Source organism: Macaca thibetana, chromosome 13 (genome assembly GCF_024542745.1).
Source record: "Macaca thibetana thibetana isolate TM-01 chromosome 13, ASM2454274v1, whole genome shotgun sequence".
NCBI classification, from domain to species: domain Eukaryota; kingdom Metazoa; phylum Chordata; class Mammalia; order Primates; family Cercopithecidae; genus Macaca; species Macaca thibetana.
The window spans coordinates 33,991,247-34,013,696 of record NC_065590.1 but is presented as its reverse complement, the minus strand read 5'-3'; the positions used below and the strand labels follow the sequence as shown (position 1 = coordinate 34,013,696).

Here is a 22,450-nt window from a genome sequence, read left to right as displayed (position 1 = left end):
TGAAGCATGAAAGGAAGTGAAAACCCAGCCTCCTTCCCCTCATCCGGCCCCTCCAGGACATTTCTGAAGCTGCCTGGATGGAAAAAAGACAGAGAAAACCCTAAAAGTCATCTCAGAATGATGGTACTCCCCCAGGCTCCTCCCTTGAAACAGGCAATTCTTACAGCCTACATAGATGGCACATGACCTACAATCTCTTCTGTTGACTGTGTGCATTGGTTGGCCTTTATTGAGCACCTACCGTATGCACAGGCTACCAGCCATCCATGCCCTTGAGCAATGGGAATGCCAGCCTGTTATAGTGATTTCATTTCCATGAGCTCATCTCGAACTTTGAATTCTGCCATATCCTTTTCAAACTGTCCCTGATCCTTCCCATCCCACTCCTGGCAAGTCCAGCTCCTGTGACAGGGACACTGAGAGCCTAAGCAAATGATGCAGAGAGAGACAGAGAGAGAAAGAGAGAGGAAAAAAAAGAAAAAACAGAGACAGAGAGAGAACGAGAGCACGCACAACCCTGGGGCACGGGTCTCCTCTCCAACACACCAGCAAGATCTACTATTGATGGTATCAGCAGGTTCATTAAGCAGCCTGTTAGTGATGATGTTAAGGAAGCTGGCACATTTTCAACTCAGATTGACACCATTCAAGACTCAGGCATAACTGATGTTTGAGCAGCAATGTGGGAGATGTCAAGGAATGAGAGAGAGAAAGAGAAGGAGAGAGAAAGACATTGCTTCTTGATGATGGCAAGCTCAGTGTTAAGTCCTGAAGAGAATTTGCTCTTGCCTGCTGCAGATGTTCTCACATCCGACCCATTGCGATGCAAAATCATGCAGATTGTGAAAAGCTAATGAAGCACCCAGTGTAAAAGGGGCAGTGTGGGGAGGAAGAAAGAGCAGTAGACAGAAAGACAAATGTGCAAGAAAGTTCTCCAAAAGATCACAGGGGAGCCTGCCCCCTGAACTAGGGCAGGAATAGACAAGCAGATCAATGCAGTGCACTAGTCCTGTAACACACCCATCTGTCGGGGAAATTAATTGGTGGTAAAGCAGTTCTATCAACTCACAGGGAAAGGACCATCAGTAGCAATGGGCTACTGATTTGGGGAAAATAAACTACATAACTCCTCAATTCTACAATGCACTTTCCCATATTTTAATGTTTTAAAAACCATGATGTGCCTTACAATGAAAGTCGGCAGAGAAGGGAACCTTACCTGCTACTCAACACAATTGCCTGTACGTGTGTGAATTCAGCCATGTGTAGAGGTACCCATTCATTCAAGTGTCACCTCAGCTGACCACAGCAATCCATACAGAATTTGAACTTAAACTTAGATTCCTAATTGTTGCCTAAAACATCTTTCTAAAACTTACACTATAATGGAGCACGGACATGAAAAGTTATTGTACATGCAGAAGATCGTCTGCCAGATACCAGGCAATGCAATTAAAGACAGTAGAAATTGCCAAACCATAGATAGCTACCCTAAAGAAATGCTTGCCCATATGCACAAAGAGACATTTACAAGGATGTTAATTATAGCACTGTTTGTAAGAGCAAATAATTAGAAACAACCTAAATGTCCACCATTAGGGAACTCACATGGGAAGATCTCCAAAACAAACTGTCATGTGAAAAAAGCTACTGACTATGTACATGATGATTTACTGTATGTAAAGCCCTGTAATTGGCATATGCACATACATGTGTGCGTAAATCCACAGGTAATGTTTTGGAAGGTTCACAGCTCACAGAGTGGTCTGCTTGGGGAAAGGAATTCAATTTGAGAATTAGGGGTTGTTGAAAGACTTCCACTTTTTTACACCAGAATTTTTCTATAATATTTAAATTTTTACAGCGAGAATATAATCATGTTTCATTTACCCAAAAAGTAAAAAAAAAAAGAAAGAAAGAAAAAAAAAACCTGCCAAACTTCTTGAAGAAGATCACACAAATTTTAAAGCCAGCAGGGATTGACGTAACCTAGTCATGGGTCCACACTTAGGTACCTACGACATGTCGGCTTCCTAAAGAAGCTGATTAATTTCAGGAATATTTTTTCTTCAAGTAACGAACAAATATGAGACACAAGTATAACCAAATCAGAAATGCAAACAAAAATTCCCAATATTCTTTTATATGCTTTGAAATTATACCATTCATCTTAAACGGGCTAAAGGAGTCGAGATTAGAAACAGGACTACAAAAAGCAGTGGTGGCCACGATGCTGTGTTTAAAAACCAATGCCCAAAAAAGAACAAGAAAATGTGAAGGAGGCTTAGACTCCAACTCTGTGGTACTAAAGAAAGTGACTTGTATTGAATGTGTAAGTGAATGCTTGCTTATTCCTTCCAATGGACACTAACTATAGTTCTCTTCTCTTCTAAGAGGCTATTATGTTAATACCTCTTATAACTCAGGCATCTTAGAAACGCAGCATTCAAGATTGATTTAGAAACTATACTATAAGAAATGGGGACCTGGGAAGTGATATTCATTACATATGATAAACAAAGGGCTACTAATCTTAAGTTACGGAGGGTCATAGTGACTGACTCCCAAGAGCTATTCTACCCCCCAGAGATTAGTCCAAACTAATAGTAATAATCCTCCCACGGGCAGTGACTGATCAAGGAAGAGGCATGTGACCCGATTTCAGACAACCAGGAATGTCTGCTGGGGACTTCTGGGGAAGGTCTCCTCCCATCTAAGAAGGGGTGGGAGGCAGGCAGAGCCTCTTGTCCTCTGGACACTGGGTCCAGATGTGATGCTTGGAGCTGCTGCCGCCGTCTTCCACAAGCCTGAGATGAAGCCCACCGGGAGGCCAGCAGAGCAGCACTGGGGGAAGCACCCTGGATGCCCCACCTGACACTCGCCCTTTGTAAAGTAATAGACTCCCTTATTCTTTAAACCCTCAACACAAACTGTTGGTGCTAATTTCAGCCAAAAAAATCCATACGATGTGTAAGAGCTTTAACAATTATTAAGAAAAATATATGGTGATTAAAATCATAGAAAAATATATGAGTAGGCAATTCATAAAAGACTGAAAAACTAAAAAACATGAACCCAATCTTACTAATAATCAAGGTTAGGTTTCTAGATGTGAGGGAAAAAAATCTGCAGGAGTTCCTCATAGGTTTTGGAGGCTAAACCTCATTGGTTAAAGGGTTTACAAATAGCTATTCCCAGCCTGTGACTTGTTTTTCTCACAACATGGTGTCTTCTGTCATATAGTTTAATACATAGTCAGATAAAGAATTCTTCCTGGTAGATACATTTTGTGTTGTTAAGAAACTCTAGGCAGGGCACGTGCCTCACGCCTGCAATCCCAGCACTTTGGGAGGCCGATGTGAGTGGATCACTCGAGACCAGCCTGCCCAACATGGAGAAACCCCATCTCTACTAAAAACAAAAAATTAGTCGGGTGTGGTAGCGCATATCTGTAGTCACAGCTACTGAGGAGGCTGAGGCAATATAATCGCTTGAACCAGGAGGCGGAGACTGCAGTGAGCCAAGATTGCACCACTGCACTCCAGCCTGGGCAACAGAGAGAGACTCTGCCTCAAAAAAAAAAAAAAGAAAAAGAAAAAGAAAAAGAAACTTTACACATACTCTAGTGTTCATCTATATTTTCTTCCAAAGGTTTTAATTTACTTTTCACATTTAGGCGTTTAATCTATCTTGAATTTGTGGATGGTATGAAATAAGGATATCCTCTTGCTCTCTCTTCTGTTTGGAAACCCAAATGTCCAATAAAGTTAAGAAAAGTTTCCCAACCATACTGGGAACTGGAAAAATGCAAATTAAAATGAGAAATAAACCAGTTCAGATGAACAAATTTTACTCTTTTTTTCAGATGTAGTCTCACCGTGTCACCCGGGCTCGAGTGCAGTAGCACAATCTTGGCTCACTGCAACCTCTGCCTCCCAGGTTCAAGCGATTCTCCTGCCTCAGTATCCCAAGTAGCTGCAATTACAGGTACCCACCACTATGCCCAGCTAATTTTTGTATTTTTAGTAGAGATGGGTTTTCACCATGTTGGCTAAGCTGGTCTTGAACTCCTGACCTCAGGTGATCCACCCGCTTCAACCTCTCAAAGTGCTGGGATTACAGGTGTGAGCCACCACGTCCAGCCCAGATGAACACAAATTTTAAGAGATCAATAATATCAAATATTGAAGAGGATGTAGGGAAACAAAAATTCATACCCTGCAGGCTGAGTAAACGCCCGTATGCCCATCTGGCAATATTTAATAAAGCTAGAAACATGCATACCCTCTAATGTGTCCATTCCATGTCTGGCTACACACCCTAGCCTGGAGATTCCCAGCACTGGCTGCACAAGTGAAACCAAAGCTGAGGCAGGGTCCAGATCTGTTTTGTTTTAATTCCCCAGGTGATTATAATACAGAGGAAGGTTTGAAAACTTTTGCCCAGGAGAAACTCTTACTCATGTGCACATGAGCTGTTTAGAGCACAAGGTTGTTTAGAGCAGGACTGTATAATAATGAGAGACTGGAAACAACCTAAATGTCCCCAATTAATCACCTGCGGATGGCCACAGAGTACAAATGCCTATGGCAGCTGAAATGAATGTATATGTATTAACATAAATACATTTCAAAACCACAACGAAAGGCAAGTTTCAAAAGGATATGTACAGTATAGTACAGTTAAAAAATTCATGAACAATGCAATTGATGGCTTATGATACATGCACATATGCTAAAATATAAAACCTAAATGGTAAGCATACACTAACTCCAGGTCGGTGCCTTCTGTGGGGAGAGAAAGAAACCAGAATCAAGAAGGCGGAGGGTTTTGAGTGTATCTAACGTTCTCTTTCTCTATTTCTTCAATTTTCTATGTTAATAGAAAAATTTCATAATTAAAAAAACAGGCCGAGTGCAGTGGCTCATGCCTGTAATCCCAGCACTCAGAGGCCGAGGCGGGTGGATCACCTGAGGTCAGGAATTCAAGACCAGCCTGGCCAACATGGTGAAACCCCATCTCTACTAAAAATACAAAAATTTGAACATCTAATCACCTTTTACCCCCAATACAAAAATCACCCGTAATCCTAGCTACTCAGGAGGCCAAAACAGAAAAATCTGCCTCCCAGGAGGCAAAGGTTGCAGTGAGCCGAGATCATGCCACTGAACTCCAGTCTGGGTGACAGAGCAAGACTCTGTCTATAAATAAATAAATAAATAAATAAATAGAAAATAGCCATGGAACAAACTATTGTGGCCATTAAGGAGAAGTTAGAATTTTATGACTGCCATGGAAAGACATCTAAAATTGACTGTGAGGTTAAAAAGCAGTTTACAGAATAGTGTATATATATATGAACCCATTTGTATTAAATTACATTTATATAAACATATTTACACTATAGATAGATATAATGGGCAGAGATTCATATACTTTTAGATGTTAACTTGAATTTGGAGGGATATACACTAAATGACTCTGGAGAGAGAAGTAGGATTGCTTATTCTATTATGTATTATCAGAAAGAAATAGAGCCATTTTCATTAAAACAAACAAACAAACAAGCACTCTAGTAGCAAGCATGAAACTTCAGTTGCTATTTTGGCTCAAGACTGATGTTGGACTAAGTACTTCCAGATTCTACTTCCTCATCTGCAAGAAGTGGGAGGTAACGCTGGCCTCCCCTCCCCTCTTCTCTCTTCTCTCCTCCCTCCCCCTCTTCCTTCCTTCCACCGTTGTGGGCAACACAGTCAATGATTCAAATGGTGTAAAAGGGGAAATAATAAAAAGTAAGTCTCCTTCCCAACCCTAAGCTTCATCCCTTCCCCAGAGGCAACCATTGTAGCCAGGTTCTCACGTCCCTGCCCGGGGAAGGTTTATGCATTGAAAATATACATGTAGGCATATTACCACCTTTACACACTCACACATACTCTCTCCCTCACACTCGAATCACAGCAGAATACAACCCCTCTGCCTTTAAGACAGTGATGATTATCAAATAAGGATGCATGCCCTCATATTTGCTCGATTTCACAAAAATCCCCATTATTCCATCTGAGAGGCAGTGTTAAGTAAGCAGCACAAATTTTCTTTTAAGTAGCTTGAGAATTTGGGGAGAGTTTCACAACCCATATTGAAGTGTCACCGACTCAGGACCGGGAATTTCTGGACTGAAAAATCAGCCTGTAAGTCTAGGTGCAGGCTGACTCGGAAGTTTGGAATCTCTTAATATGATTCCTGCTAATACATCCATCTTTTAAAAAAGCCCCTTTTTATCACAGCTGCCTCTTAGCTTGAGATTCTTCAATGGTTCCCCGTCAACCAAAGATAAAGCTCAAACCCCGAGCTAACACTCACAGCGCCAACATGCCCTCCTCTGTTCACCAGCAGGCCAGCCCAGCCCAGCCAGGCCCCCTGCTCCCTTCTGCATTCCCCTCCTGCACAGCCCCTCCCTCCCTCTGCATTACACTTCCCCACTTTCTCTGCCTCTGGGCATCTCTACCTTCTGGATTTCAGGAATTATAAAACCCTGGAACTGGAAGGCCATTTACGCAACAAGCACTTATGGAGCACCTACTGTATGCCAGCTCCCGAGCAAGCTGCTTGGAAACAGGTGCCTTGGTCATGTGCGAGTGCCCCTCACAGCTTCTGAGGCCTGTCTGCTGATCAGACATTTCCCTCAAATCCAGGGGTCAGGCAGTTCATTTCAATAACAGGCTCTCAGTTTTTTCAGAAGATCCTGTCACTCTTGTGGCGTTACCACTTATCAGAGCTACTCTTGACGTGTACAGCCAGAATTAAACAGACTCCTTTGTTCTTGGTGTTCTATCTTTAGTAATGCAGCTGAAATCTGAGTGAGCATCATCAGAGGCACATGCCACACCAGGGACCCATTCTGAGCACATGGCCCACGAGACCCCTGGGTCTCTGTCTTGAGAACTTCAGCCAAGTCAGGTCTTGGCACCCTATCACTTGTGCACCTACATTTTTTGAACAGCAAGACTTACATCAAACCTTGTGAGATCTCATCGGCCCACCTCAACAGATCTTTTTAGATCCTGGTGCTCTTGCCCATGAATTCACAATCCCTGCCAGGTTGGTGTCCCTGTTTCTTGAATGTGAGCCACAGGCCTCCTCCATCCAAGGCAGTCAAAATAACTGAAGGGAATGAAACTGAAAACAGAGCCCTGGGACACTAGACACTTCCCTCTGGCTGCCTTGGACCCACTGCCTGTGTCCTCTGGGGTCTGACACACACCAGGGGCCCATGCCAGTTCTGAGGCTGCCACCGATTCCAGCACCCAGCCCAGCCCAGCCTTCCACGGCTCCTCAAAATCCACACCACCACGCCCACATATTCCCTTGATAACATGATCTAATTATCCTGTCCCTTTTTTCAACAAACACCCTTTCCCGACATAATTCAGTTCATATTAAATTCCTAAAATCGCAGAGGTGATGGAAGGTGATTGAGAGAGATTATTGAATGGGTTTCATCCTCTATAAAACTTTATTGCCCTTATCACTGGAACTTTTGTGTGTTTTTTGTGCCATTTGAACATCTAACCATCTCTTACCCCCAAAGAACAAGTTCCCTGATGGCAGGAATGTGCCACCCCTGATTGGGGCAGGAGAAAGAGAGTAGAGCTGGAAGAGGATCAACATTTAAGAGGTGCTCATGCTACGCTGGGAAATTGACATGTTTAATCCCCATGAAAACTTTGCTTAGAGATACTAGTATCCCGTTTTATAGATGGGGCCACCATGGCCTGGAAAGGTTGGATAATCTGCCCAGGATGATCTGGAAAGGGGTGAGCTCATTGGTCATTCGCCCTAGGCCTGCTGACTAAGAGTGGACCACAGTGATGGTAAAAATGTATACAAGAAAACAGAGCACTCAAAACCAACTTTAAAAAGTGAAAAATGTTCAGAATAAATATCCAGGTAGCTACAGAATCTGGCCACCACTCTCATCAAGGTGAGGTTCTGCTGCGAGAGCCTCATCTCAAACCTTTTGTGCCAAAGCACTCGTTTGATCATTGAATAAACCCACACTGAGCACCAACTGTGTGCCAGGCACCGAGGGGGCTGAGGGTGGTGGTGGATGAGATCCAGTCCCTGTCTTGGGGCACTCACTGTCTAATGGGGGAGGCAAGCTTGGAAACAACATGGGCAGTCCCCAGATAGACATCGGCACACACGGGTAGCTGCTGTCTAACCCTGGCTGGGATTCCCAGCGAGGGCTTCCAGAGGAGATGGTGTTTGAGCCGACTCACAAAGGCCTGGCAGTCGATGGAGGGCAGAGGGTGGCTTGAGGTAGTGGGAAGAGCAGGTATCCAGACATCAGGGCCACATGCAAACGCCCAGGGCCCAGCAAGAGGGAGGAGAGGAGGATGGCAGGATTCTCCAGGGCTGCAGTGGGGCACAGGAGAGGCAAGAGCAGGGCAGGTCAAAGAAGGGACTCCTGGCATCCAGAGGTGCCTGAAGGGCGTGGATGCCACATGAAGCACGATTGACCTTGATGGAGGGACCTTGATGTCACAGGGCCCAGGACAAAGCTGCCACAGGTGCACGCTGCTGCCTCCTGCTTACAGGGGATGAGGCCTGGGGAGCTGAGCTCTGACCTGGGGGTAGGCCCTCCAGACTTGGGCAGCACTGCCATGGCCACCTCCTAGACGGAGAAAGCAGGGTGGACTGAGCACAAAGCGGGAGCAGTGGAGAGAAGAGGGGTTCAATGACACAAACACCCATGTGGCCTTGGGGAGAAGGGGGCGTGGACATCGGGGAGCAGGTTTGCCACACCTGTGAATGAACAGAAGACCTTCTCCCAAACAGTGCCAGGACACTCTGGGCGACGGATTCACCGGTGAACACAGAGATCTTTTCATGGCAATAAAATACATTCTGACATTTAACGTAAGAGACTGCTGGGGACGGCACAGGAAGAAGTCATTTCTCAGCAAGGAGCTGCTGAGGCTGGCATTTCCGGTGCCTGCAGGAAGCTTGTTCTCCTTGGAAGGAGCAGCTGGCTGATGCCGAGGCTCGGGCCTCCCTCATTGGGAGCTCAGGGCCTAGCTGGGGGTCTTGATGAGCACATGATACAATCACTGCCTGTTCCCTGCTTTGAGTGGATGTAGCCAGGCAGCCTGGAGTGACCTTCAGGGCTTCCTGCCCTCCCCATGCCCACACCTACCCGGAGTCTAGAGGGTCAGCTTTATAGATGTGCTTGCTGAGACAACACCTCAGTCTCCACCTCCCTAAAGCCCCTGCCCCACCCATTACTGTCAATAAGATGTGTCTATTCCCCTGGCCACTGCCCCTCTGGGACCTGGGACCTGGCCCTCCTTCCTGCTGGTAACTGCTCCCGGTACCCCTCCCCCAAGGCCCATCAAGAAGCCTGTGGGGCCGGCAACCCCTGGAACGGACTATGCTCACAGAGACTGGTGGCTGGACCTGGGGGTGTGTATTTTTCCAATGCCTCTTCTACTGACCTTTAATTACACTGTTTGCCCAGCTTCCCAAACCATTAACTTCACCTCGCAGCAACCATACGTCAATTAACAGAGGGCCTGCTCCGAGCTTGAGCTCCTGAACACAATTAGGCGTGACAGTCCACAAATAAGAAAGAACTGGAGAATTAATTAAGGTCTAAGCAAATTAATTACCAGTCCCCAATCGATTCCGATGCCAGCACACATGCTCCTGGGCTCACTGTCTTTCCTAACATCTCCACGTATAAATAGAAACTGAGATCTCCCACACGATTGCTGTTCTAGACCAGGGGCACAGCATAGCCCTGAAACCACCTCTCTCCAAGGGGAGAGAAATGGCTGCAGTGAGCATCCCAGGGCTTCCCACGTACTCAGCACATGTGTGTGTACACGCATCAGTCATGTGACACAGGCGTGTGCACACACACACTCTGAAAAACTAGGGGGGGAACCTGGAGGCAGAACAGGGAGGATACTGCGTAGCCTTGGCTGCCTCTGGGCCACACTGCTCAGTTTCTCAGCTATAGGGGTGAGGGGTTATCTCAGAGGGCTTGAAATAGCCCTGGGCTGGGCCTGGGAGGGCTGGGCTCTGGCCAGCTCAGTACCACTTTCAGCAAGTCTGACTTTGTTCATTCTTCTGTAAGAAGGTGATGGCATGCTCTGCCTTCAGACCCTCCCAGCACAGAATGAGGAGAACCGAGGGAGGAGAGAGGCCTGCTGGAGAACAAGAGGGGAGCTGTGCAGCACCCAAGAGCTCTGCAAACCTCAAGGAGGCCTGCAGTCACAGAGGTCCTGGTGGGAAGGGGCTGAAGGAGGGTCTCATCAGAGGCCTCATTTCCAGATGAGGAGACAGTGGGTAGAATGGGGTGGGAGTGGTGGAGTTCGGTGTGGGGTCCAGGTGCGTGTGTCTCAGGCCACTCTTAGGCAGTGTGTAGCCCACCTCCCAGGCTTCAGGCTGGAGCCTGCAGAGGAGCTGGCAGAGCCTTGGGAAGAAGAAATTGACTCCTGGGGCTTCCTTGTTCCCTAGAGCGTGAGTTCCCAACCTGCTCAGAAGTGTGAGAGTCTGGATGTGGCCTCTGACCACAGGGCACAAGCTTCTTCAGGACCCCCCATCACCCTGAAGACCCCCTTCAACTCCACTCACATCCCAACAACAGGGCTTAAATATGATCACTGCCACTTTCCCCAGCCACCTTCCCCTGTGCACTCACTGTTCAGTGAGTCCCGTCTCTGCAAGCAGCCTAAAGGGACAGAGGACCCTCCACGAGGTCAAGCACAGCCTGAGCCAGCTTCTTGGTCACCTTTAACGGTGGCCCAGCCAGGTCTGGCCTGGCCTGCCTCAGAGAACTGGAGTGAACTCCGGGCAGGACCTAGGCCCTGCCAGCACCCGGTGCAGCTTAGGGATACTCTGGATAAGGTGCAGAGAGGCCAAGTACAGGGACTGGACAGTGGCCTGAGAAGACCAGTGGGCTTTGAGTCTCTGGTGGGTAAGGGCCATACCTAATCATCTCAAAACTGTGTCAGCATTGACTAGGGCAGTCCGCAAGTGCCCACTTGCGGATAAGAGGGATGGACATGGGGACTACAGAGATGGAAGCCTGTGTGGGGGGAGGGGAGGCTGGGGCTGGGGCAGAAGGCAGGCAGGCACCCAGCCACGACTCAGCAGCCAGGCGGAGGAAGAAGCCACAGAGGGCCTGCCTCTCCCTGGATCCCAGCGAGCTAGGACTGTCACCGCTACAAACCACATTATGCAAGCTGCGAGGGATGTTCAGGATCTCAAGACTACAACAGTGGCTGCACCTGTGCCAGCAGCTGAGGCCTCATTCCCAAAAAGAAGAGGGGAGGGGAATTGCACTGGAGTCTGAAGAGGGGCAGGTCAGAAAGTCTCAGACCCAAAGCAGGGACCCTCCTCCTGAAACAGTCCCAGAGAGGTTAAGACCACGCCAAGGTCACACAGCAAGATGGCCAGTAGGGCTGGAATGGGCCCCCGGCAAAGTTCTTATCTAAAGCTTGGCTAAGGACAGATTACATCTTGGCCGAATCCCAGATCCAGCCCAGTGCAGCCGAGCGCTGCCCCTTCTCAGACTGCATCTAACCCTCCAGGCTGAATGGCCAGGAACAGCAGTTGGGCAGCCGTGTTTGCTTTATTAGGCCTCCTAACGAAGTCAGATCTAAAGGGTTATTCCATTAATGGCCCACGACAGAAATAGCTGAAAGTTCATTAAAAGTGTGGCGTTGCTATAGCAATTATCTGGGCTGGCTGAGGCTAAGCCAGGTGGCTGGTTCTGGGAGTTCATTAGTCTCCGGGTCATCCAGGGGTGGGGCTGCCCAGCAATGACCTCTCACCCTCTCACAGGGCTTTGCGAGTGCTTCAAAGCACCTTCCTCTCAGTGGAAACTGGTTTGTGGCCTCACTTGCTCCTCCCAGAGCTCTGGGCTATAGGAAGGTGGGTACTGGTACCTGCATTTTACAGATGGAGAAGCAGGGCCCTGGAGATGATGATCAGAGTCAGGACCATGAGCCTGGGTCTGACTCCGGCTCTTCAGACTGTGCCTTGGTACCACAGAGGTCACAAGTCCTCATGCCCTGTGCTGGCCTGTCCCCACTGTTGTCCTCTGGCACAGATGGGGAGCTCTGCTGTTATGGTTCAAGCACTGGTTTACCCTTCTCTTTTGACAACTATGCACTGCCTTACGCTGTTCTCAATACCAAAGGCTTGAAACCTAGACTAGCAGAAGCTTTCAACCTTCTCTTGTGCCAGGAACCACTTTGGCTTCATTCTGGTGAAGCCTATGGACCCCTCTCAGAATAATGTTTCTAAATGCATAAAACAAAACACATAGGATCACGGGGATCATCCTGAAAGAAATTACCAAAATACTGTGATATAGTAATAGATGTTTTTTGGTTTTTTTTTTTTTTGGTTTGGTTTGGTTTTTGAGAGAGTCTCACTCTGTTGCCAGGTTGGATTGTAGTGGCATGATCTTGGCTCACTGCAACCTCCAACTCCCTGGTTCAGGTGATTCTCCTGCCTCAGCCTCCTGAGTAGCTGGGATTACAGGCCTGCACCACCACACCCAGCTAATTTTTGTATTTTTAGTAGAGATGGGTTTTCACTATGTTGGCAAGGATGGTCTTGATTTCCTGACCTTATGATCCACCTACCTTGGCCTCCCAAAGTGCTGGGATTACAGGCGTGAGCTACCACATTCAGCCTAGATGCGCTTTTTAACTAATGAATTAAAAACAAGATCTATCAGTTGATGTATTAAACATGAATTAGTGGACAGGCACGGTGGCTCACGCCTGTAATCCCAGCACCTTGGGAGGCCGAGGCAGGTGGATCATGAGGTCAGGAGTTCGAGACCAGCCTGGCTGACATGGTGAAACCCCATCTCTACTAAAAATACAAAATTAGATGGGCATGGTGGTGCATGCCTGTAATCCCAGCTACTTGGGAGCCTGAGGCTGGAGAACTGCTTGAAGCCGGCAGGTGGAGGTTGCAGTGAGCCGAGATCACGCCACCACACTCCAGCCTGGGTGACAAGAGCGAAGCTCTGTCTCAAAAGAAAAAGAAAATATGAATTAGTGTTGATCATAAATAATATTTTAAGATCTCTGTAAGAACTATAATGTGCCATGAAAACATCTGTGATTTCTACTGGTGACAAAGTCACAGGTCCTGCTTCTGACTGTGGTTTGCTGCCTACATTCGTAATGGAAGGAAATGTTAAAAGGCAGTTAGAGGTTAATGTAAATCTTTTCTCTGACCAAGCTCGCTGGATCCACAGCATTCTGTCTACTGACCCCTTGGGGGTGTGGGACCCCAGGCTAAGAACCCCTATGCTGAAAGCAGAATCTCAGCACAGAGCTGGTCAGTGGGACCCCGTGACCTGTCTTTTAGCTACATATTTTGCACCACTTCTCCCAGCTGGGTGCCCCCTGGGCATCAGGAGAGGTGTAGAAGGGTCGTCTGTCTTGCTGGGAGCCCCGCGGTCCCCCACACCCACCCACAGCACACATCTATGTGCTGTGCAGGTCTTACCTACAGCAGGGAACGGCACAAACCTCTGGATGAGAAGGCGGGTGGCTGGGGTGAACTTGTTGGCTTTCTGAACCAGGACATTAAGGCCCACCTTTGAAAGAAAAAAATAAAAACACAGAAAAAGTACATGATGCTGCAGTGGCTTATGGGAGGAGCGGAGAACTGGAGGAAGGACAGAGAGTGGCGGATGTCATCTTTCCCCACAATTGCACCTCACACCCCTAATCCGCAGCGTCACCTGAGGTTGCAGAGCTCCAGTGTCGCTGCATAAAGTACCACTGCCCAGTCATCCCAGGCAACTGGCCCATAAGAAAGAGGGAGAGGTAAAGCATCAGACACACACACACACATTTACACACACACACACACACACTGCAGAGGAGAAAAGGGATGGGATGATGTGGCAGTTGCTGGTAAAAGGATACATACTCCATGAATAAACGAAGTGTAGAAAGGCCTCATTCCCACCCCAGCCCTAAGCACCACCTTTCTGAAATCCATGGTACACCCAGGTGTGGGCCCAGTCAGACCATAAGGGCTCAGGACAGGGAGACCCCCACACCTGCTCACAGGCTGCAGGACTAAGCAGCGTAGCTCAGGGCAGGATGGAGGGTGAGGTGGATGTCCTGAACTCACTGTCATTGCCTTCATACCTGTCACCTGGCCCAGGATGCCAGGCGCCCCACCCCAGCCCCTGGCTGGGGTCTTCATCACTCCAGTCCATCCCCTAGGCTCTTTCAGCTTTCGAGAGCACAGGCTTTCTCATGTCTGCCACACCAGCTCCTCTCTATGACCAACCTGCCTGAGAAGGTACCATCTCCTTCCCGCAGCAGCCTTGGCCTCCATAACCTCAACACCCCATGTTCAACCCCAAGAACTGCTGCTCATCAGATGCTCTGTACCCTTCCAGCCACGGGGCCTTTGCCGTGCTGGTCCGGGTGCCTGGGATGCCTCCCTCCTCCACTCAGTCCACACCTGTTCTTTCAGGCCCGCCCAGGAGTTCCACCTCCAGTGTCACTTACTAGCAGTGGGACCTTAGGCAGGTAAGTCATTTCATCTTTCTCTGCCTTGGTTTACCTATCTGTAAAAAGGGATAGTAATACCTACAACATCCCAGGGCTGGTATAAGAATGTATGTAAAGTGGTGGGTGTGAGCTTGGCATATAAGAGACCTCAATAAATTAAGCTATATAATCATGATGTCACTGGACCAGGAGGAGTGACTGCACCTTTTTCATCTTTGTATGTGCACTACCTCGGGCTACACTCACTGGCACATAGTACACGCTCAATAAATTGGTGACTCAGGAATAAATGCAGGAACCAACAAACATATGACTGCATGGAGAAGACAAAGGCTGGGAGTGGGGCTTTGCGGAGGAATGAAAGATGGGGTTGGGCTAGCAGAGGAAAAGGACTTTCTGGTGGAGAAATGCATATGAGCGCAGGCCTGGAGACAGAAAAGACAAGATGCATGAAACCAGAAAAGGGGTTGGGTTGCAGAGGCCTCTGCTTCCCCAGACGGTGGTCAAAGCCAGGCCCCTGCGCTGTCTTTCCTGGGAAGCGTGGGAGGAGCCGTGGCAGGACTCCTGGCCTGATGGGCTGGGGCAGCCTGCTCTCAGGTCTGGCACACCTGGTGGCTCAGCAGGCCACCCTGTGCCCTCAGGCCTAGCTCTGGCCTTAATGTTGTGGGTGGTTGGGGAAGACGCAGAGCCTTGGGAAGGCCTCCAGGGCTGCCAGGTGCCTGCCGCTGTTGAGGCAGGGTGCAGCAAGGCAGAAACAGCCCAGGCCAGGCTGCGACTGTGAGACCCAAGAAGACAAGGAAGTGCTGGTCCGCCAGCCCCGGGGCAGTGCAGCATTCCGTGGAGCCAGAGTGCTTCCTGGCATGCCCACCCTGGGCTCTCGGGAACACAGCCTCCATCTTAAGTCTCAGGCTGATCCTGAGTCCAATCTTTGTCCTCCCAGCTCGCTCAAGAGAAGGCTGGGAGGCAGCCAGGGGCATCACGGCGTGGACTCACTTGAGTGGTACAGTGGGCAGGGCTGGGGAGCTGCCGGTTCACACTGGGCCCTGCTGCCCCCGCCACACGAATGGAATTCATCAAGTCCAGGAGCGAGTGACTCAGAAATGGCCTCCCTCACCCCCAAAAAAGTGCAGTGAGAGAAAGCGTGGGAGGAGGCTGGAGGACACGCAGACGGGCAGTAGCGATGAAGAGGCGGGGGCTTGGGAGAAGTCAGTAAGCACCTCCTACATGAGCCCACTCAGCACATATTCACATGAAATATCTTAATGAGATCCCCACGACAAGGCTTTTGGGTAGACCATGTTGGCCCTTTTTACAGATACAGACAGGTCCAGAGAGGTTAAACAATTTTGCTCAAGGACAGACAGCTGTCATGAGGCAAGTAAAGCTAGGATTTGAATGCAGGGACTGCTAATTCCAAAGCCTTGCTCCTAACCACAGTGCTCTCGACCTTCCCATTGTCTCCCACCTGAGGGAGCGATGCTTTCATATCTGCATGCCTTTGAACGGCACATCTGCATAGCAAGCACCTCCCTGACAATGGCCTCCTTGGGGCTGGGACCCAAATGAGTGGAAAACAGAAGGCAACTCCTGCAGGGAAGACAGGGCCCTTGAACCACCCCTGCCCCCAGCAGCCAGAAGTCAGAAGATCTGAGTTCAAAATCCTGCATGACAATTTAAGAAGATACAGGAAGTGCTGGAAGAGGCGGGGAGCAGGAGCCATTCAAGGAAGTGAGTAGAGGGGCTGGGACCCTTCCCCATGACAGCCTCTTGGGGGTACGCAGGGCTGGAGAGCAGTGGGAGGGAAAGGAGGAAAGGTAGCCATCACATTTGCCTCCCTCTCTCCAAAGCCTCCCCGTCCCTGGTCGGCCATTCTTTCCACTGGCTAGGACTGGCACAGCCCAGAGTGCAGGGAGGAAGAATGAAGAGAGAAAACAATGTTCTTGTCCCAGGTTTCTTCTGGCCTCCCCTTCCCTGAAAGTCACCAGGTCTCCCAGCATGGATAGGGTGACATTTAGTGTGGTACACATATGTTTCTGAAAGCATGGCCAACATGCCTGAGACCGAGAAAGGGGCTGGGGACCAGCAAAGCAGGGAGGAGACCTGGGCATGTGTGTAGCTGTGAGCTCATGAGGAGTCAGTGAGGTCACAAAGCCCACTTGCCAGTGATAGGCCCAGTGGCAGGGAGGGCATGGACATAGAAGAGGCAAAGGGCCACTTACCCTCACCCCTTCCCAGGCCCCAGCCCAGGTCTTACTGCCGCAGCACCTAGGACAGCCACAGCCTGAGAAGGAACCCAAGATGGCTGCAGACCAGGGGTTGGGAGCCCGTCTGTTCTGGTTCCTCAGGGCCCTTTGGCCTGGAACATTTGGTAGAGCCCGTTAAAATGAAAAAGCCAAGAGGCTGGTGGCTCTGAATGCCAGCTCGTTTTCCCTGGCACGGTGGGTCCTGTTTAAGGGAACCAGCTGGTATTAATGGCACACAGCTCATCACAAACAGCAGCTAGCGATCAGAAAAATCAGAGCTAATAATCGGGTTCAGGAAAGATAATGAGATGTGGAACAATTACTGCTGAGGGTCCCCCAGGATCTGTTTTAACAGCATCCAAATAAGCCACAAAATAGAAATTAACCAAACAGGAGCTCCATTTTGGTAGATGGGGAAAACAAACAGGGTGTGGATTTTGCACAAGAATTTCTCATATGGCCATCAGACAGGGGTTCTGGGAAAACCAGAGCTCAGGCCCCACAAGATATCAGCAACATCCTGAAGGAGAGAATAGGCCTTCTTGACCACCTATCTCCAAGGTCTGGCTACTGGGCCAGTGAATTTGCCATGAGCAGCTGACAGGAGACCAGGGGAAAAGGAGGGAAGGCCAGCTTCCTGATAGTCCCCACAGAGATGGGAACAGGGTCGACCAGCAGCAGGAGCTGTGGGTGGGGTGGGAGCTTCATGACACCAAATCTTTAGTGTCATGAGCTACACAGTTGGTGGCTGTAGCCTTAAGAACCAAGGGCTTTCCGGGCCAACAGGCCAGCAAGGAGACAGTGGATGGAGCTGGAAGAATGCCTGCATCCCTCTCCCCGCATCTGTGCCCTGACTCCAGCCTGAATATCCGTCGCCTGGTGGATGCCTCTATGTCCAAGGGCTCTAGGCATTCTACCTTCTCACACCTCAAATGAAGGTTGTCTCGCTCTTCCTCACCCACACCCCAGCCTTCTCGCCCATTTCCAGCTCTGCTTCTCATGCCAGAGACCTCAGAGCGTTCTGGGCAGAAGCCTCCAGGGGCCCACGTGTAACCATGGCTCCCTGGTGCATCTCTCGGATATCATGAATGCAGCTGTTTGCTCTCCCTGCTCCCCCGACTCAGCACGCACGCAGCCTCTGTCCCAGGATGACTGCGTGCCTCCTAACCAGGCCCCCTGCTTCCACTCTTGCCTCCATCCATCTGCTCTCTACAGCAGTCAGAGTGAAGTTTGAAAACACATGGCAACTTGCTTAAAGCCTTCAGTGGTACTGGAGGAGCCACACAGCCCTGCAGGACTGCCTGGCTTGCTTGCAAGGCTCTGGCTACCTGTATGAGGAGGTGCCGTAAGGGAGTGGGTCCAAGGGTCATGAAGCCTCCTGAGGAAGGGGATGCCTGCCTGACTCCTGAGTAGGAGGCTAGGAAGGGAGCGGGACTCCGCCAAGGATCAGAAGCATGAAATACCAGGTCGTCTGCGGGGCACTCAGACAACAGTCTGCAGACTCTACTGCACCAGTCATTATGGGGGTCCAAATGGCCCTGAAGAACAATGGAGGAAGGGGCATGCCTAAAAGGAGGGCACCTCTTGGGTGGTAGATAATAATGTAACCAAGGGTTAGGGGTTTGTGTGGGCACTGGGGGCAAGGGTTGGAGAAGGTCAAAGAATCGCTGAAGTACCAAAAATATCCACCAGAGGGCACACTTGATAGAACACATTGGTAGTCAAGTAGACCCAAGACCCTCCATGGAGGTCAATTGTTCCCCAACCCCAGCCAGCCTGCTGCTTGGCAATGGGGTCAGCAGCAAAGTAGCCAAGTAGCTGGGACAGAGTTCTGCACAGGCTAAAACATCAGTTGCTCCAGCTGTGACCAAGTTGCTTGTTTGCTGACAACAGTGACCAACCCTGACTCCTGAACCACGCCCCACAAGGGCCAGGGGGCTACCTGCTAGGAAATCAATTACACAGACCCCTTCTACACAGGAGGCGGCAACAACTTGTCCTCCCTAGAAAAGACACAGAGCTGCTTTCTGTGTCTGACTCGCACTGCCAGCATCACCATCTGCAGGCTTCTGAACACTGCAGATTCTCTACAGGGTCCATGCGATGGACCCTCCAAACCCAAAGCCACTCCCTGAACACAGCAAGACAACAGTCTGGTCCAGGATTCCCAGGTGCTGTCATCCCCCTACCTCTCTCCAGCCTGGAGAAGAATGGAAGGGCCTGAGGTACACCCTCCGCCACAGAGTCAGCCAGGCCTGTCTTGCAGGCGGCAGGGCATGCTCTGGGCCAGGGACAAATATATGCCGCTGACTTGACAACGGCCAGAAAACACAGGCCCAGGAACTAAGTATGAAGGTGAGCAGAGGGTTGAACTCTGTTATACCTAAAGAACCTCTCAAAAAATATCTTCCAGTCCCCACTGCTCTCAGGGTACCTGGGGAGGGACTTGTCTGCCAGGCGGCATGGTAATAGCTTCTCCAACCTAGAAGCTGAGAACACCACTTGGCTTCTCCCATCTCCCTATGCCACAGGGGGTGCAGTAGGAAAAAGGCAAAAGGGGTCTCTGTGTGTGATTAAGCCTGGGTAGGTCCTGTCACTTACTTCACCTCTGTGCCTCAGTCTCCTCATCTGTAAAATGAGGATGAACACCTAAACAATGCCTGGCGCGCTGCAGGCACTCTGGAAGTGCTAGCCATTATTACAATTCTCATGACTACTTTCCAGTCTGACTATCCAGGGAACACAGAGTTGTCAGTAAGCAATGGGAACTGGAAGGTGTACGGGTTCAGTACCCAGGGATCTCCTGGAACCCCTCCTTCTATGCCAGTGTCTGGTAGTGAAGGTTAACAGCCACTGCATCCTACACAGAAAGAACCCCCCAGGGCCCAGAACCTTTGGGAATGGAGCTCAGCACTGCCCCAACAGGGAAAAACCTCAGCCAGCTAAGACCTAGCTGGAAGGGAAGGGTGTGAGGAATGGGCATGAAGTGCCTCTCATCATGTGGCTCCCCCAGGCAGCTCCTGATTGGTCCCACATCACTTCATCCCTGAGTCTTCCTCTCCAGCCCCACGTCCACCCTCATCCAGGCCCCTCGTCCATGAGGGTGGCCCCACCCCTTCTCCTCCAGCCCACTTCCACCTGCACCATCTGAGACACCCAGCAGATGACACCCAGGCAGGGCTCCAGGCATGGCCTCCTTCCTCCTGAGCAAGGCACTCACGGTGCCTCTTGACTGGCCCTGATCCTCCTCCACTCACGATCACCATCACTCCCTACCCGGTGGCCACCCTCCTGCTCTGAGCCCAGAGTTGGTCATGTTCTCCTGTGCGCCTCTGCCTGTGTGGTGCCCTCTCTCTGGAACACCCGCCCTGTCTGCCCCTTGCTCTCTCCACTCTGTCCTACGAGTCAGCCCTGTGTGAAGTAGGGGCCCCTCCCCTGCTCCCACCACACCCTGGGGTCACCTTAATCATAATTCTGATTATACCACAGAACGTTCTAGCTTCCCCTCTCAGCGCCTTGAAGGACACCCCAGTCCCTGCAGCCCCCAGCGCCTGCAAAGTACCCACACATCACAGTCCCCCAATGGGAGTCAATGGGTCTTACTTCCTCTCACCCTCGTGTAGCCGGGGGCCCAGTGAGGGCCGCCCACAGAAGTGCTTAATGCAAACTCTCGAACTAAAAAACAGTGAGGATTGAGAGAGGCTTCCTTTGTTAAAAGACAGCAAACTGTTAGATTTCAAAAATAACTTAAGACGGGATTTCTTTTTTATTCTCAAGCAAGCAGCCAGACATTGCCAAATCTATTTAGAAGGTTCACCAAGAGGCTGCTAATCCCACCCTGGTGGTCCTGCAATCAGCAAGAGTCTTCACTTGGGGGCATGCAAACTGGGGATCCCTGATCCCAGGGTTGCTGGCCAAGGTCAGGGCTCCTCTGAGTGGGGGAGGGGCTCTCCAGGGCCCTGGAGGAGGCTGGCCTCCACTCCAGCTCGCCCTCTGTCCCAAGGACCTGCTTGCAGCCTGTAGGCCCCCATCCATGCCGCCTGCTTGTAGGGACTCGTTTTAATTAATGCCAGAGCTGGGCCAACCACTGGGGCCATGACACTTGTTTGCAGGTCATCTCCTCCTAACAGGCTCGCCCTGGGAGGGGATTTGTCACTAATTGAAGCAGAGATCAGTTAATGAGGCTGCGGGACCTGGGGTTCCAGAGAACAAGGGAAAGGAAAATAAAATAAAGCCTCTTTCTTCAGAGGTTTTGTGACTTACACACACAAAAGAAAAGCAAGCAAGCTGCTGATTTTCCAAGTCAGAAACTCCAGTCCATCTGCCGGAGTTAGACCCTCACTGTGTGAAGACGTCAGGAGGAGGGACGCCGCCACCGCTAGGACTCGCAGATCGGAGGGGCCTCAAGGCCAGCAATCAGTCAGTGGCCTAATTAATAAGTATTTATGGGGCAGTGCCCTATGCTCCTCTCCATGGGGGAGAAGCCATGGTGCCTGTCCCTGGTTAACTTGTAATTCAGTGGGGATGGGGCTCAGACTGCAGAACACTGAGGGGACAGGGACATGGTGCGACTGAGTGTGAGTGGGGAGGACAGGGGTTTCCAGGACTTGTGGGGAGGGAGAGTGCTACGGGCTGGAGTGGTTGGGGAAAGCCTTTCGAGGGGTGCTGGAGCTCACAGGGAGGAGAAATGAGGGAGGCCCCAGCACAGACACAGCCCCACTTGAGGCCCCAGCCCCTGCTCAGCAAGATCAGCTCTGGGAACCCCAGAGGGCTCCAAGTCCCCCAATAACTCTGTCTTCAGAACCCATACCCTACAAATCTGTGCTAGGTTTGCCCTGGCAAGTGGTTGGGATGGAGCGGCTGATGGTCCTTCAGGTGGGGCAGTGAGGACTGGACACGCAGAGAGCTCGGAGCTCTCAGAAAAAGCTGAGTGATTTTTTACTTTTTTTTTTTTTTTTTTTTTTTTTGAGACGGAGTCTCACTCTGTCACCCAGGCTGGAGTGCAGTGGCTGGATCTCAGCTCACTGCAAGCTCCGCCTCCCGAGTTCACGCCATTCTCCTGCCTCAGCCTCCCGAGCAGCTGGGACTACAGGCACCCACCACCTCGCCCGGCTAATTTTTTTGTATTTTTTTAGTAGAGACGGGGTTTCACCGGGTTAGCCAGGATGGTCTCGATCTCCTGACCTCGTGATCCGCCTGTCTCGGCCTCCCAAAGTGCTGGGATTACAGGCTTGAGCCACCGCGCCCGGCCGATTTTTTACTTTTTTTGAGACAGGGTTGTGCTCTGTCGCCCAGGCTGGAGTGCAGTGGTGCAATCATGGCTCACTGCAGCCTCAACCTCCTGGGCTCAAGCAATTCTCCCACCTCAGCCTCCCAGGTAGCTGGGACTACAGGTGTGCACCACCATGCCTGACTAATTTTTTTGTATTTCTTGTAGAGATGGGGTTTTGCCATATTACTCAGGCTGAGAAGCTGATTCTTGGCCTGCAGAGGAAGGAAGTCCACCGGGACAATGATCCCCTTCACTCAAGCCTTTCCATTCAGGGCCACTCAGCATCCTTCCCTATGTAGCCTCCTCTTCTCACCCCACTTCTGAGTCTCCAAGAAGGGAAGGGGATTTTTGAGCTGCTAAGCCAAGCA

The 22,450-nt window shown here is 50.2% G+C and overlaps 1 protein-coding gene across 2 annotated transcripts in view; it reads right to left on the bottom strand.

Moving 5' to 3' along the window:
• The window catches only part of SFXN5 (sideroflexin 5), a 616,301-nt gene that overhangs the window by 31,867 nt on the left and 561,984 nt on the right, over positions 1–22,450 (bottom strand). Inside the window, exon 11 of one of the 2 annotated variants that reach the window (XM_050754501.1) lies at positions 13,543–13,633. In XM_050754501.1, coding sequence (XP_050610458.1) covers positions 13,543–13,633 — 91 coding nt within the window. The remainder of the gene's footprint in view (positions 1–13,542; positions 13,634–22,450) is intronic. The other variant, XM_050754502.1, reaches the window with a different exon arrangement.